General features: G+C 43.4%; 1 protein-coding gene across 9 annotated transcripts in view; it reads right to left on the bottom strand.

Moving 5' to 3' along the window:
• Positions 1-17336, bottom strand: part of RALYL (RALY RNA binding protein like) — a 466710-nt gene that overhangs the window by 39014 nt on the left and 410360 nt on the right. For all 9 annotated transcript variants that reach the window (XM_053247058.1, XM_053247050.1, XM_053247056.1 and 6 more), the window contains one exon: positions 1963-2010. In XM_053247058.1, coding sequence (XP_053103033.1) covers positions 1963-2010 — 48 coding nt within the window. The remainder of the gene's footprint in view (positions 1-1962; positions 2011-17336) is intronic.

Here is a 17336-nt window from a genome sequence, read left to right as displayed (position 1 = left end):
CATGGGTTTGACTTTCTAGTTTTCTAACTTCATAGTAACATTTGCAGTGACATTTAGGGTAAAACGTTGCTGGGCTGAAGCATCTCTGATAAAGGACAAAGCAACCTACAAAATGATTAATTTCATTATTCATACAAGTCAGTAGGACACTACCATTCAAGTAGATCCGGTTCAATAGGAGGAGAAAACAAAGCACAACTCATAGAACTTGTTTTGTGGATATGGCATACATAAATACAGATATGTATACATGTTTGTATGGATATGGATATGGCACACATGATTTCTTAACAGAAGTTCACTTGTCAGACTGAACAAACATTTGAGGTTCTCTCAACGGAACCACTTAAGTAAGGTTCATATTAAAATTCTCAGTGTCAGCTGTATTCGAAACTATATTTATAAGGCAGAAAGGGAGTTGCTGTGATTTCTTATCAATCTGTTCTCAACTTTTGAAGTACCTTGGTTATTGGTTCCTGGCAAAAGTGTTGACGGCAAAGTGTTGATGGCACTTAATCAATCAATCAATGAATCAATGAAGGATGGGTTGGAGAGGACTAGATTTGCTTGTATCGTCAGCAACGTCAGCAGATTAAGACCGGAGGGAGCCCTTAAATTCTACCTTTTTACAGTAAGAGTGCTCAGCTAGATTGCTGGGTATTCTCTTATTCCCCAAATAGCCAAGACTTGTGTAAAAAACCCTTGGCTTTCTTTTTCAGATCTCCTGCTTAGTTAGGAGTAGCAGAATGGTAGATAGGAATGGAGATCTTCGAAGATATTAAGCATATTTTTTCCATATATGTAAGCAGCAACATACTGAGCTGCTGTATTTTAAGATTTAACATATGTTAGAGAAGAATATGTCAAGAATAAGCCTCGATGGGTTATATCTGGAATATACCTTAGTAGTTGGGAAAAACAGGAATCTTATCAACAATGTTGACTGAAATGAATATAGGATTAAAACTCAAACACAAGAGTAATTTGTTGGTAAACATCATCTTATACCATCTTTAATTTGGGCAGTATATTCCTATGGATCGGCTTTAATATCAGCAGTCTACATGAAGTACTGCGGATGAAGCACAATCCTATGTGCAAAGACTGAGGTGAAACTACTTGAGGCTCTCCACACAAGCAGTGTGGAGAGCCTTACTCTCCCTGCAGACAAGCAGGGAGTCGTCCCTGGGCGGCCACACTGACCGCCCACATGACTACGAGCTCTGTCACGGAGCTGGTAGGGGTGGTGTGAATCGAGGGCCACTCAGCCCCTGAAGTCCTAAGATGCATGGGGCATTCTGGGGAGACCCCCGAGGCTGGGAGGCTGCTTATCTACTCATGTGTCGCCATGGCGCAGAGCTGCACCATGGCGGCACACAATCAGTAAAATGGGGTTAGTGGAGCGCTCCACTAACCTCGTTTAAGGGGGGGAACTTAAGCGGACTAACTGCTGGAGTCGCACTGCTCCTGGAGGTTCCCAGGACCGCAGGAAAGTGGGCTGGGCTCCCTTAGCCCGCTTTCCTGCAGCCATGAGCATAGCCTCCTTGACTGATCAAGACATTCCTTCCCTTCTCATCCTGTTAGAAACGTCTGTCACCTATCTGTGCACAACCCAATTGTTCTTGTAAGCTACAGAGGCCCTCGCTACACACAAAGGCTCTTGTGTGAAGCAGGATGGCTTTGTTGCAAGGTGCCTGGAATTCAACACTGGAGCTTGAGCAGGATGAATCAAGTAGCTGGAGTTGCATACCTGTTGTGGCATAGCACCTGGAGACAGAGCAGTAATCCTGATGCGATGAGCTCAGAATACACACTCTGCACCAGAAAGTCATTGCTGCAAATCAGCAATAAAAATAAATTGAGTCCTATGAGAAATAAATGCAAACTTCTTTCTAAGTTAGGTTGTGACAAATGAGGAGTGAAATTTATGTACCCAAAGACAGCAATAAAAGCTACACATACCGATTGTAGAAATCATCTCTGTAGTAATCGTAATCAAAGACATAACCACTGCAGAAAGAATACAAACAAGTCATATGAGGTGACACAAGGGACAACTGCATTACCAGACAAACAATTTTATTACTTTGTGACATTACAATACTAATTGAGTTTTAAGTATTTAAGAGGCTGTTTCCCCCTAAAAATCATAAGTAGTTGTTACTACATGCTCTCATGAACACAAGATACACGGGATCTCTTAACTCCCTAGACAGTGCTTTATAATGGAGAGAAAGGAAACAAGACACAAATATTTCAAGCACTCAGATATGTGGCTTATTAAGACCAATAAGGAAATTAAAATATTATTATTATTATTTCTTGTTTACACAGTCAGACAGGTGTTATTGACTGGTTTGTTTTATCCAGACATCGAGTCCTTCCCAAGGACCTGGGATGGCTGAATTTTATTGTCAGTTGTTATAGATATCATCGCAGAATATAGGCTGTTCCCAGTAAAGCTGCTTTTTGTAATTGGCTGATGGTGATCTCTGTGGCCCCTATGGTGTTGAGGTGCTCTTCAAGGTCTTTTGGAACTGCACCCAGGGCGCCAATGACCACTGGGATTATTTTGGTCTTCTTCTGCCACAGCCTTTCAATTTCAATTTGTAGATCTTGGTATTTGGTGATTTTTTTCTATTTCTTTTTCTTCTATTCTGCTATCCCCTGGTATTGCTATGTCGATTATTTTGACTTCTTTTTCTTTCTAATTATTATTTCTTGTTTACACAGTCAGACAGGTGTTGTTGACTGGTTTGTTTTCAATAACACCTGTCTGACTGTGTAAACAAGAAATAATAATTAGAAAGAAAAACAAGTCACAAATTATTATCTTTATCATCACCATCATCATCATTATTAATTCGATTTCTATACTGCCCTTCCCTTCCAAAAATGGCTCAGGGCGGTTTACACAGAGAAATAATAAATAAATAAGATGGCTCCCTGTCCCCAAAGGGCTAACATTCTAAAATGAAACATAAGATAGACACCAGCAACAGTCACTGGAAGTACTGTGCTGGGGGTGGATAGGGCCAGTTACTCTCCCCCTGCTAAATAAACCATGGTAAAAGGTGCCTCTTTGCCCAGTTAGCAGGGGATATGGTAATAATGTAAAGAATCTGCATACAAGAAATAAGCCATCATTCCTAAAAAGCAATTGTAACATGGGAGAAATGGTATGAAAAGCGTTAAAACAAAAGGATGTGTGCTTGGAAGTTTATTGGAGCAGCAGGAAGTGGTGAGAGAGGGAAGAAATCTTGGTAATGTGAAGTCTGAAGGAGAGAGAGGGGAATGGAAGAAGTTACTAATGGGCAGCTCACTGCTTCCCTCTCCACCTTTTGGTGCAGATCTGATCTATTAACCCCTCAACTGGTGACACCTTCTCATTTAGGAAGACAGGAGGTTTCCTCCTACGGAATGAGACCATTGGTCTATCTAGCTCAGTATTGTCTACACCAGGGCTGCTCAACTTTGGCTCTCCTGCAGATGTTGTCTTACAATTCCCATAATCCCGAGCTATTGGCCTCTGTGGCTGGGGATTATGAGAGTTGTAATCCAAAAACAGATAGGGGGCCTAAATTGGGCAGGCCTGGTCTACACAGACTGGCAGCAGCTTCTCCAAAGTTACAGGCAGGAGTCTCTCTCAGCCCTATCTTGGAGATGCCAGGAAGGGAACTTGGAACCTTGTGCATGCAAGCATGCAGAAGCTCTTCCCAGAGTGGCCCCATGCCATAAGGGGAATATCTTACAGTGCTCATACATGTAGCCTCCCATTCAAATGCAAACCAGGGCAGACCCTTCTTAGCAAAGGGGACAATTCAACCTTACTACCAGCGCTCCTTCCTCCTTGCACCAATAACCCACAGCTGCATATTCAATCTCCCACAGACTTCCTGTAGACCCCTCCCAGATGTCCCCCACATTCAGCACTTGTCTGCAGCAGGCAGATGCTCAACACAAGGGGAGGTGCTGAATTCAAGGAGAACACTGCCTGTGTGCTGGGCATGTTCAGCCAGTGTCAACCTGTATAATCCTCTGACGTGTTTGCCATCCACGCATGGCAAACACCCGGACAGGGTTACAGTTAGAATCTTATTCAGCTGCATGAATAGATCAGGCTTCATTCAGTCTTTTTACAGGGGAACAGAATTTCACTCTTTGTCAACCTAAAGACAAAAATGCCCCTGATATCAGTACAGAACTGCATCCTTTGGAAACAGCTGTCTTGTTTATTATCGTATTTGTCAGCTATGTAAGTCATTTCACACACTATTCATACATTCTTTAAAGGACCTTTTAGAGAACACTTTTTGTCTTCTTTTCAATGAATGAAAGTTACTGAGGAACAACCTACAATCGTTATCATCTCTAAACATAACCACAGCCTCCTCATTTGTCTCTGGCTCTTTAGTCATTGTGCATGATTAAGCGCACACATAAAGGACTCCAAGAGGACCAGAGACACGAAAGCTATTAATTTATTTGCAGACACGCACAGTGTTGCTAGCATTATTACTCTGCTACATAACAAAGAACTGCAATTAGCCCAGATTTAATATTTAAATGTACTGTGTTTCCATACCAAGAAAGGAATCCTTGTTAACTAAAACAGAACTGCTTCAGGGAAACATTTCATGTGGAGTAAATGACTGGCTACTAGCCTGGATAGCTGGATATTTCCATCAAGATCTGAGGTGGCATACCCCTGAACACCACATGCTGGGGAACACCAATGGGAGGGGGTGGCTGCCCTCTTTCCCCCACTTGTGGGCTTCCCAGTTACATCTGGTTGGCCACTGCCAACCAGGATACTGGACTAGATGGGCCATTGGCCTGAGCCTGCAGGGCTTCTCTTGCGTCCTTATGTTTTAAAAATGGATTTCACTCACATGGAATGCATCAAGGACTACTGACCTTGAACCAGGAAGCTGAAGGTCTGGTGCTGAAATCTAGCCTAGTGAACTACCATGGACTACATGCACTCAGTCTGCAGAGTTAATTAGATGCAGAAGAGAACAGCATTCCAATTCAAGACATATCATCTAAGGCAGGCGTTCCCAAACTGCGGCCCTCCAGATGTTGCTGAACTACAACTCCCAGCATCCCGAGCCACAATTTATTGTGGCTGGGTATGCTGGGGGTTGTAGTTCAGCAACATCTGGAGGGCCGCAGTTTGGGGAAGCCTGCTCTAAGGTCTTATGGAGACATCTGCACAATCTCCATTCATATTGATAGGACAATGTTGATAGGACAATAACACAATTTCCATTTGATGACTCACACCAAAGAGTGGTTGACATCCAAACGCTGTGCAATGTTGCGCTAGTGCAAGAAAATCACATAGGTGTGCAAAGTCATGGGAATGTTTGAGTTGCGTTATTGCACAAAAAGTAGGTTTCACAGGAGGAGGTGCACCACCTGGTTGTGCAAGGATAAACAGGCTTGTGCTAGCACCATAGCTGGGAACATCAGCTCCGGACTTAGTGCATCTGGCCAGTACAAGGTATCCATGCAACCTGACTGCACAAACTCAGTGGTAGTCTGGATGTTGATCAGTGTCTTTTGCCATTTAAGGATATCCTTTGTGTTTCATATATAAGTCTGGCATCACATCAAGTTTGAAGTTGCCCCTTTCCCCTCCTTTGTTTCCAATATTTTCTCAGTTCTCCTGGAAAACATAAGAAGAAACAAATGGGAAAGATTCTGAGACTGACACAAGCAGTCCTGCCCAGCTTAGGGTAGCCCAACCTAGGTAGGGCTGCTTGTGTGCAGCACCAGCATCAAGGCAGATCCTGAGCCTGTTTCCCCCGGTAGCCCGAGTTTTTTTACTCAGGCTTCTACCTGGGTTAAAGAGCGCGAGTGCACCCTTAACTCCAGGTGTGGGGTCACGTGCCCTAGAGCCTAGAGCACCTGGCTCAAGGGGGAGTCCCTCAATGCACCGTGCTAGTTGCACAGTGCATTCAGGGATATCTGGAGGCCAGGACTCATTTTTCCAGCCTCCAGTGATCTGCGCTGCCGGGAGCAGCATGGACCATCTGGGTGTGTGATGGGGTGCCAAAGAGGAGCATACAGATCATCTTGGGCGGGGCGGGTAGGTAGGTTCCACCCTGCCTTCCCCACCTGCCCATCCTCCCTGCCCAACTAACAGTCATGTGAATGACCTTTCCCAGTGGCAAAAGACCAAACCAAGTGCCATGGTTTCTATCAGTTGTGTTGGGTGCAGTGTTCCCTCTAAGAGGGATTCCCAGATGTTGTTGACTACAACTCCATAATCCCCACTGCAGATGGGGATTCTGGGAGTTGTAGTCAACACCTGGGAATCCCTCTTTGAGGGAACAGTGGTTGGGTGTGTCCTATTTATGAAGCTGTATTTCTGTTGTAAAGGTACTGAGCTGTCATTCTTCTAAGGGTGTGTCACATCCAATGTATATTCAGGGAACTCTTGTCAAACTGTACACACAAATGATTGATTATCTAATTTATTGGCAATATGCTACATGTTGCTGTAGTGCAGTTTGACATGACAGGTATAGAAGAGTTTTGTTGACAGATATAGGAATAAGCGATGAGCTCAAGGTTTGAAACGTTCCTACCACATTCCACTGAATGGCACCTTGATGAATTAAAATTGCAGTTGCAGCATCATGCCTGAAAGAATAATCACTTTCAGCTACAAAACAGAACTCTGGAAACATTCTGTACTCCCAGGAGAAAGCGTAGCCCAGAGAGATCTGTGTGGAATGCAGTGGAAAACCACGTATGTTAAGCAACCATTAATTATAAAATGACAGAGTTTAGAAAAATGGAAAAATCAATTTCTAAAGCAAGAGAGGCTGGGTGTTTCTCCTTCGTAGTTAGTTAAAGCATTTTCTACTGGTTTGCATTAAGTGAAATTTCATACATTGATCCTAAAGATATGCTAGCTCCATATACTACACCCAGAATAGCTTATGGTGGTGTGGCTACGCTGTACAGAGCATCATGCTCTTAAGGCTGTATACACACTTTTTAAAAATTAAAAAGCTCAACAAATTCTGTGTCAAAAGCTCAATAAATTCAGCACCAAAGTAAGGCAAATTATGTAACTTGGACAAAATATGCAATCTGAATACTTCATACAAACCTGTTTGACCAGAGAAAAGAGAGGGGCAAAAGAAATACGGATGTACATGGCGTGGAGAGCCAGTCTTGCAGAAGCAAACATGAATGCTACATAGAGTTCACCTCGGTTTGCACTTGGATAGGTGATTGCATGTGAGTACTGTCTGCTGTAAGAAATTCCCTTTAGGATTTGGGGCCATAGTTCAGTGGTAGAGGATTTGCTTGCCTGCATAAGGTTTCAATCCCTGGCATCTCCAGGTAGGGCTGGGAAAGGCCCCCTATGAAACCTGGAGTGCTGCTGCCAGTTAATGCAGACAATACTGAACTAGATGGACCAGTGATCTGACTCGGTATAAGGCAGCTTCCTGTGTGCAGCATGGATAAGAATAATTCTTTGCACCATCAACTCTTAACAAAAAGCGATCTCCAGCCGAAATCATCTTAATGGTGCCATAACCATGAGAGACTTCTAGAAACAGGGCCCAAAGAGTTAAATATGATTAAAATCTATGATTAAAAGATGATTTAATGGGAGGGTTCAGATGTCTGGACTGGAAGAAGATGAGCGTGGCTTTAAAGTTGGAGGAAGAAACATCAATAACCTGCGCTACGCTAATGACACCACTCTGATAGGTAAGAATGCAGATGATCTGCAAGTTCTAGTAATGAAAGACAAGGAGCACAGTGAAAAAATGGGACTACAACAAAATGTAAAGAAGACTAAACTAATGACAACGGGCACAGCGACCAGACTCAAAATTGACAATGAAGACATTGAAGTGGTGGATAGCTTCTGCCTTTTAGGATCATTAACAGTAAAGGATCAAGCAGTCAAGAAATACGCTGCAGACTAGCACGTGGTAGGGTTGCAATGAAGGCCTTGGAAAGGATATTTAGCTGCCGTGATGTGTCTATACCTACAAAGATTATAATCGTTCAGACAATGGTTTTTCCCGTGACACTCTATGGATGCGCAAGCTGGACTTTGTAGAAGCAAGACAGAAAAAGTATTGACGCTTTTGAACTTTAGTGCTGGAAAAGACTTTTGAGGATACCATGGACAGCCAGGAAAACAAGCAAATGGATCACAGAACAAATCAATCCAGAATTTTCACTCGCGGCACAAATGACCAGGCTCAAACTATCATACTTCCGACAAATTATACGAAGATCCAGCTCCCTTGAGAAGTCCATAATGCTGGGGAAAGCTGAAGGAAGGAGAAGAAGAGGACGACCAGCAGCAAGGTGGATGGACTTGATTACAACAGCAACAAATGCACCACTGAGAGACCTTAAAGGCCAAATTGAAGACAGATCATCCTGGAGGGAATCTATCTATGTGGTCGCTAAGAGTCGACACTGACTTGACGGCATTCAATCAATCAATCAATCAGATGTCTCGCTGAACTTCAGTTGAAGCCAAGCTCCACAGGACCTCCCTCAGCCCCAAGAGTGCATGCTCCGCCAAGTGAGTTTTGAGGCTCAGGTTTTTTGGAGCAAGTAGGTTAGAACTATCTGAGATTCAGATGTCATGACAAATCTGGGCATATCCCAGGAAAGAAGTAGGCGTAGGGATGGGTGGTGGGGAACACATCTCTTACAACTTTTTAAAAGGCAGTCAAGACACATTTGTTCACCCAGGCTTTTAATTAGATACTGTTTTAATAGTTTTATGGTTTGTAATAGTTCTAACATTTAAAAAAATAAATAAATTGTTGTAATGTTTTAACCTTATTTGTTGTTTTTATTTTATTGTTGTAAACCACCCAGAGACTTGCGTTTGGGGCAGCATATACATATGTTAAATAAAATAAAATAAAATAAAAATAATAAGTGTGCCTTCCTGGAGCCAGTGGAACTGGCATGGAGCTCACTTCAACTGAGGTTTCACACCATGTCTGAACCCTCCCACAGTTAGTCAGTGCATTGTAATAAATGCTCTGGCATGCTGCACCTTCCTAGGGCTGCCATATAGAAAAAAGGACAGGCCTCCTGTACTTTTAAGAGATGCACAGTGGGAATTGCAGCAGGTGCAGCTTTTCTTTCCCCTACATGACACGCTGTATCTACTGAAACACCTTCTTCTGTGCATCTCTTAAAGGTACAAGAGACCTGCCCTCTTTTGCTCATGGCATCCCTGCTCCTGCTCCATCATGGGGGGGGGGGGCGGTAACATGAGGAAACCGCCCCTCCCCAACATGTAGGGTAAGCTGCAGCATAGGCCTCTCCCATGTGATCTATTACTTCGCACATTGCCCCAGGGGCTGCTACTACAACTACAACAAAAATATTTATATACCACTCTTCAACCAAAGTGAAAGCGGTTTACACAGAAAAAGAAATACATAAATAAGATGGGCTTAAGAAGGAGCAGTGCTGCTTTAACTCCCATATCACCAAGATAAGAAAAAACCCCAGTCTCTGGCAATGAGCAATCTTTCATCAATACATTCCTTTTTTGCAAGGGCAATCAAAGGTATGTGTGAACACGTATTATATGCCTGCGCACAGAGTAACTTAGAATGCATCTGTCTCTGCAGCTACCATAAACATTACCAATGGACACATCATTGCTTTTATATAGTCTATCCAATCAAGCGATCATCATAATTTCTCAGAATTGCCTACAGCAAGCCATCTTCTAAGCTGCATAAAAAGGTTAAATCTGTTAGCCTCTTCTCACTTGTGAAATACCCGCTTCTTTTACCTGCAGCATTTTCTGTTGCCTCCCAGAATAGAAAGAGGCCATTATCTTTACTCATCAATACTGGCCTTCAAGGTCTGTCATGTTTTCTGCAACTGCTCTGCACAGCTGGACAGGTTTATAGCCTATGAAGTATAAACTAGAATATGAAATGCATCTTTCTATGAAACCTACATGGAATGAAAGCATATTCCAAATGCAATCAATTTGGTAATAGCTTATTTGTTCGATAAAAAGAGTAGATTTTGCAATGAAACTAAGCTTTACACATCACCTACCAAATGGCACCATCAGCAAGACAGAGATGGAAACAGTTTAGGAACACAGGAAGCTGCCTTCTACAAAGTCAGACCATTGCTCCATCTAGCTCAGTATTGTCTACACAGACTGGCAGTGGGTTCTCCAAGGTTGCAGGCAGGTGTCTCTCTCAGCCTTTTCTTGGACATGCCAGGGTGGGAACTTGGAACCTTCTCAATGCAAGCATGCAGGTGTGCTTCCCAGAGCGGCCCCATCCCCATAGGGAATATCTTACAGATATCCACATATGCAGTCTCCCATTCAAATGCAAACCAAGGCAGACCCTGCTTCGCAAAGAGGACAATTTATGCTTGCTACCACAAGACTAGCTCTCCTTAAGGCGAGACCAGTTTGTCTTAAGGGGTTGATGAAAGATAGCTTTGCCAAGGTTTTTTGACTCTGCATTGTTGGTACAATGTTCTTAGGTTTCTTCTTATAGAACCCAATATAGAAAGCTATTTTCCTATACTTGATTCTATAAGAAGAAACCTAACACAACCAGTCATTATCCACTGAACAGAGCATTCTACAACATTAGCAAATTATCATCAGTTGGTACATGTGTTCTTTAGCTTCTGCTGTACAATAACTGCTTTGCTGAATAGTGCTCATAATATCCAAACAAGGGGTTGTATCCAAAGGACCTGATGTGCAAAACTGGGGTGGTTTTTTATGACCCATCCTTCCTTCTTCCTCTCCCCCTGTTGGCATTGTTCCTTAGGGTCCCCCAACTCTTAGGAGTGGATATTTTTGGAGATGGAGGGGGCTGAAAGGGAAGGGGGCATTCACAAATATCGCCTTCTTTGTGTGATTGGAAGACAGGGTTTGGATTTGTTTGACAGAAAAAGTAGGGGAATTATTTCAGAATTTGCCAATTGCACAGAAAGTACAAGAGCAAGGAAAGAAAGGAACAACTGCCAGTAGCAGATGAACTTGCACAGAGCAGAGAGAATAAGAAGGCACAAAATTAGATGAAATGCAGGACATAATCTAACCATGAGATTCCTGATTCACCAAGGGCGATGCATACACAGAAAAAGGTTTTAAGGAACATATGGTACATATTTCCTGCTGGACCAGGAACTGATGTTTGGTTCCCAGCGCTAGATCATCACATATAGAAGCTATGCATGTGCTGTATGTTACTGTCTCAGTAGCCACATGCATGTCCACATTTACCTTTTAAGTGGGCAGGAGAAACTGAATCCAGTCCTAGTTACCTTGCAAACAGATGGTAAAAGCTGGCAGTGCTGTTATGATCTGCTTAGTGGATAGCCCTGGACAGATATGCATGTGAAGCAATACTCAAACAGATATATATCTGTGGAGGGGGGCCTGTGACTATTGGCTGCAACCCCAAAGTTCCACATCCCCATTTTTCAGATCACTATACACACATTCAGGGAATTTCCCATCATCTTCCTTGCAGCACATCCAATTATTCTTTTAAATGGGTATGATACACTCTCCCATACGAATGTGCCTGAGCACACATAAGAATAAATGGAGCTGACTTTGTAAATTTATTTCATTCTTGAAAGTTACTAAAAGTGCGGGGGGGGGGATCTAGACTTATTTTTTACTCTGAAGTAAAGTGTTTTAATTGAAAATTGAAATCCAATGTATATTCAAATATAGTTACAAAGGAAGTATGGACTTGGAAAATGTAAACAATCTTTTTAGTCGAGATGTTCATTGGAAAAAACCCACTTCAAAATGGTTAGCTCTAATGTGGCTGCAATCCTTATGCTTAAGATCATCAATCCCTTGGGATATCGAGTTACTCTAAATGACCAATAGACCATTTGGTGGGTAATGGCTAGAGCCATCTTAGTGTAGTGGTTAGAGGGTTGGACTAAGACCGGGGAAACCCAAGTTCAAGTCCCCATTCAGCCATGAAACTCACTGGGTGACTCTGGCTCAGAATTTTATCTTTCCGCCTAACCTACTGCGCATGGTTGTTTTGAGGATAAACATAGCTGTGTACACTGTGTTGGTTCCTTGGAAGAGGAATGGAATATAAATATAAAAATAAAATGGATGTGATGTTTTTGTTGTCAGAAAGTAATGGATTAAATATATGAATAAAATAGGTTTTAAAAATCCCTCAATGTACAAAACCATGTTAGAGGGAAGGTATTGACTATCTATCTTTCTTCCTGACAGGCTAGTAGGAAAATCAACCCGATGGAGCATTCAAATATTCAGCACCCTACCTGCAGTCCAAAGAGTAAATTTATGTGACATACATCATGTGTGACTGCTGATATTGACAACATACAGACGAATGATGCAATGAGGCACAGGCAACTACAGAGGGAAGGAGTGATCCCTGAAAACCAGGCCCTCATGCAATGGAAACCTGTGTTGTGTCTATTCAGCATTAGTCCAGATGCAGCCATTGCATTTCCCCTCTAAGTGTGCATAATTAGATGAGTTCCTGTAAAGTGTTAATAAACATAATCTAGTAGCATAAAGATAGATTTTTTTTAAAAAAAAAATCCAAGTCTAAACTTATCTAGAGAGAAGCCATTTAAAGTGTCTTTCAGTCCTCCACAATGAGGCCATTAATCATTTTAAAATATTAAATATCAAAGTGTGATGTATGGGTCATGGCTGCTAGCACCTTATAAACCAGAGGTGGGCAAACTTGGTCCTCCAGCTGTTGATGAAATAAACTCCCATCATTCCCAGCCACAATAATTGGGGTTGGGAATGATGGGAGTTGAAGTTCAGCAATAGCCAGAGGACCACATCTGCCCTCCCCTGTTATAATCCAACTGGGATACAAAGTCGACCCCAGAAAACTCAACAGGGAAGTTGAGCAAATTCCTGACCCCTTGGCCATACTTTCAACATCAGTCATTGTCAGAATGTGGGCAAGATGGATACAGAACACAATGACAGCTGTTGCCAAGATGCATACTTCAAAGATGTAGAACAAATCTATCAAGAGTTTCCCCCCATAAGCCTTATGGAAGCAAATGGGAATAGTTATGGAACAGGTCTTCATAACCTCAAAGAAACTTACACTGTAGGCCTAACACCTTTTTTTTTACTTAGCCAAAACATCCTCTAGAATCAATGAGCATCTTTCATTTAGTATTAATAACTCTCTTAATAAAATAGAAAGGAGCAAGTTGTATTAATTACAGTTGCAAAAAGTAATGCCATTCTTTCCCCCACATTCCTGAAACAGGCTATACTAACACCAAATCCTAATCAGTCCTTGGAAAGCAAAAAGTACACTTAACAGATCACCACCATTGAGATATTTTAAACATTTTCAGTGAGGTGATGCCTGCTTCTGTGGTAGATTCAAATGAAACAATAAGAAAAGTGGTTGAGAAGTGAGTTACTGTCTAATTTCCTGCTGTGTTAGACATGTGGCCACTGGGAGGATCATTTAAGGTACACAGTGTGAATTATTGAATAGGCTCCCTTAGCTTAGCAGTGTTTATTAAAAGCATAAATCTCATGTAAAAAGAAAACTCTGCAGTGAATTAGGACATCATTAAGAAGAGCTGATCTTGTGGCAGCAAACATGAATTGTTCCCTTGGCTAAGCAGGGTCTGCCCAGGTTTGTATTTGAATGGGAGACTACAGGTATGAGCACTGTAAGATATTTGGGGCCGCTCTGGGAAGAGCATCTCCATGCTTGCATGCACAAGGTTCCAAGGTCCGTCCCTGACATCTCCAAGATAGGGCTGAGAGAGACACCTGCCTGCAATCTTGGAGAAGCCTCTGCCAGTCTGTGTAAACAATACTGAGCTAGATGGATAAAGGGCCTTGACTCAGTATAAGGCAGCTTCCTATGCCCATATATAACCTTTTGAGTTGTATAGAATGCCATGGCCAGGTTTCTCAAGAAGAAAGGTAAGACTGGGAGCCTGCACTAGATATGACAACAGTCTTATCAAACTAGTTGTGATGGGGAATATGTATTTCCACCACAAACACTAGCCCTTTTCAATGTCATTCCTTATGGCCAAGATGTAAGGAGGCAGTGACAGACTATTCAATAGCTACACACACCTTGTGCCAGCACACTCGTTGGCTACAGCCTCTGGGCCTCCTGCAGAGGGGACAAGTACTGAATGCGGTAAAAGTTCATCCACCAAACCACAGGATTTCACATTACATGTGAGAACTCTCCCTGTGTTCAGCACTGCCCTATGAAGAGAAGTGCCAAATATAAGTCTTATCAAGACAGGTTGAAGGAGCCTGGAGAAGACTAACAACATACAGTAATTGTCTTCAAATATTTGAAGGGCTGTTACACAGGAGAAAGAGCGGGCTTGTTCTCTGCTGCTCCTGGGGGCAGGGCTAGACATTAGGAGGAATTCCTTCTCTGTAAGAGGTGTCATGGGCAGTGGTGGACTCCTTCTCTAGAAGTTTCCAAAAAGAGGCTGGATAGCCATCCATCGGGGGTATTGTAGCAGTTTGCTACACCGAGCTGGGGTTGGACTAGAAGACGTCCAGCTCTAAAACGATATTATTCTACATCCAGGACTGATGAGAGACGTAGTTATCCCAAGGGCTGCAGCAGCATCTTCAGCATGCTGCCATGAAGTGCCCCAGGGTGAGTGAGAGGAGAGGAGATGGGGCAGACCGGTTCTTCCTTGTGTGCTGTTGCTACACGAGGCAAATTTTGGGACAAATAAAAGGAGGGATTGGAGGTGGGGAGGGCCTGTCAGGGAAGTTGCTTTGGGGACGAAGAATGTTTGCACGGACAGGGATCATTTTTCTAAGCTTTGGATTTGCTCATAAAATGATCCAGGCTTTCCTCCTATTTGCAGGGTAAGAACTCAGAGCTTCCTAGTTGTTCTGGGATGATCAAGGGAGAGCTTGGCGGGTGCGGCTCTTCTATGAGGCAGGGTGAGGTGGTTGCCTCAGGCAACAGAGTACTAGGGCAACAGTGAAGCAGCAAGATCGCCACCACTTTAAAGAAAAGTGGGGAGGAGAGTGTGTGTAAGGGGGAGGCCTTTGGCAGGGTGTCTCAGGTGCACAGAGGTCTTGAGCTGTCCCTGGAGCTTGCCAATCATTTAAACACTTACTTTCAAAGTTTGCAGAATCTAAATGTCACACATCTCTGTTGAAGACTGATACACAATCATCTTTATGCTCACTTAAACATTAACAAAAGCAAAGTCTCCATCCCCCGCCTCCCCGGCTTCAAACACACCAGTCCAAAGATCGGGTTAGGAATCTTGCAGGCCTTTGCTTGGCTAATCTAATGAATTCTCTGGACTTCTTTGTAATGAATGGGGCTATGGAAAACTTGAGAGAGAGGGAGTTTACTCAGTGGGCTGGGATGAGGTCAAGTGTTTTAGATTATATTATTGTATCACGTAACTTACGGAGTTTGTTGGATCAATTTAAGGTAGATAACCACATAGATAGGGACCATCTCCCTTTGGTCCTATCTCTGAAACCCCTGGCAGAGGGTCTATATTTAGAGCATATTTTCCAGACTGCCTTTAGTGATGGTGACAAGTTCACTAGAGTGAAATGGTCTACCTGACTAGATGGACAATTTAAGGAGCTGTTGCTGTCAGATAATTTATTACTATGTTGGGCTACTTTGCTAAATTGTGTAAGGCCCCAGGGTTGGATCAGATAACTTCCGAACTGTTAAAATCAAATGTTGAATGGTGGGCCCCTGTACTTGCAAGACTCTTTACTTATATTGATCGTACCACCTGTATCCCGGAGAAGTGGGGTGCAGTGGTGATTGTTCTATCTACAAGAAAGGTCAATGCTCTAACCCTTCTAATTATCAACCAATCAGTCTGTTGAGCATCTATCAATCTATCTTTATAATTCTCTAAGGCACACCCATGGCTAATCCCGTGCGTAGCAGTTCTTGTGAGAGTTCGCAAGCAGAAGCACCTGATTAGCTTGTGAGAGCAGAAGCACCATGGGATCACAAGACTGGGCAGTGGGGATTCCATATGCAGATAGGGAGGTGGAACCTGTGTTAAGGTCAGTTGGAATGCAACAGTTACTGGTCGGAAGATGTTCTTGATTGTAGAGGAAAGGAAGGAAGGAAGGAAGGAAGGAAGGAAGGAAGATAGATGGCAGGGGTCTGCGAAGAGAGGGGTCGTGAGGGAGGAAAAAACCCCTTCAGGAGAAGGAGGCTGCCATTGTGTGAATTAGATGAGGAAACAAGATGAACAAGATCTGTTAACTCAAGAATGGAGAGATAGAGAAACAGAAAAAAAGAAAAAAGAAGGGAGGGACAGAAAAACAGAGTGGAAGAGCAAGTGGAGGAGAGAGAAAGAGAGGAAAAGAAGGGAGGGCAAGAGAGAGAAGGAAGGGCGAGGGACAGACCTGAGGCTGTCAGAGGCCTGAGGGGAACGAGCTGCCATGGCGGCAGTGGCAGCAAGGAAGGGCCCAGTCAACCACTGCTGCTGTTTGGAGCTACCGAGGCTATTGGCAGAGGGAGGCAGGCAGGCAACGGACGGGTCCAGGCCTGTCAGCGGCCTGAGAGGAATGAGCAGTTGTGGCAGTGGTGGCAGCAAGGAAGGGCCCTGCTGCTGCTGCTGCTCCTGTGGGGAGGAGCAGGAGCAGGGCTCGGGTGAGGAGGTCTTTGGGGATAGGGAGCTGTAGCTTGGCCGACAGGTGCCAGCAATGCTGCAGCCGCAACCAAGAAGGGTGAGGGGGATGGAAGCAGTGGGATGGAGGTGGAGGAGCAGGAGTGTGGCTCAGGTGAGGGTGGAGAGATCTCTGAGGTGAGGGGGGTTGTGGCAGGGGGTGAAGGGAGCAATCAAGTACTAGCACGCAGATGCTCTCTGTGTGTTAAGCTAGTTATCAGTATTCCCTACAACAGTGAATACTTTTCAGCTTTTATTGACTTCAAGGCAGCATTTGACTCCATCTCTAGGGAGCGCTTGTGGAGTAAACTTGCCAATTCCTCCATCGATCATCAGCTGCTTCTACTTATTAATTTAATTAGTTAGATTTATATGTCGCCCTACTCCCATAGGACTCAGGGCGGCTTACAAGCAATAACATACACAGCAACACAATTCTATAAATACATCTTACATAACATCACAACCCCAACCCCATACAGTACTCATTCCACATGACATAGTAACCATGGATTACAAGATCACTCTACGACCAGCTATCTCAGTGACTGAATACCCGACGGAACATTTCAGTCTTACATGCCTTACAGAAAGCCAACAGATCATGGAGAGATCTGATATTATCCGGGAGACTG

This window comes from Hemicordylus capensis, chromosome 4 (assembly GCF_027244095.1).
Source record: "Hemicordylus capensis ecotype Gifberg chromosome 4, rHemCap1.1.pri, whole genome shotgun sequence".
In the NCBI taxonomy this organism is placed as follows: domain Eukaryota; kingdom Metazoa; phylum Chordata; class Lepidosauria; order Squamata; family Cordylidae; genus Hemicordylus; species Hemicordylus capensis.
Note: the sequence above shows the minus strand (reverse complement) of the source record. Positions and strands in the feature narration are given on the sequence as shown.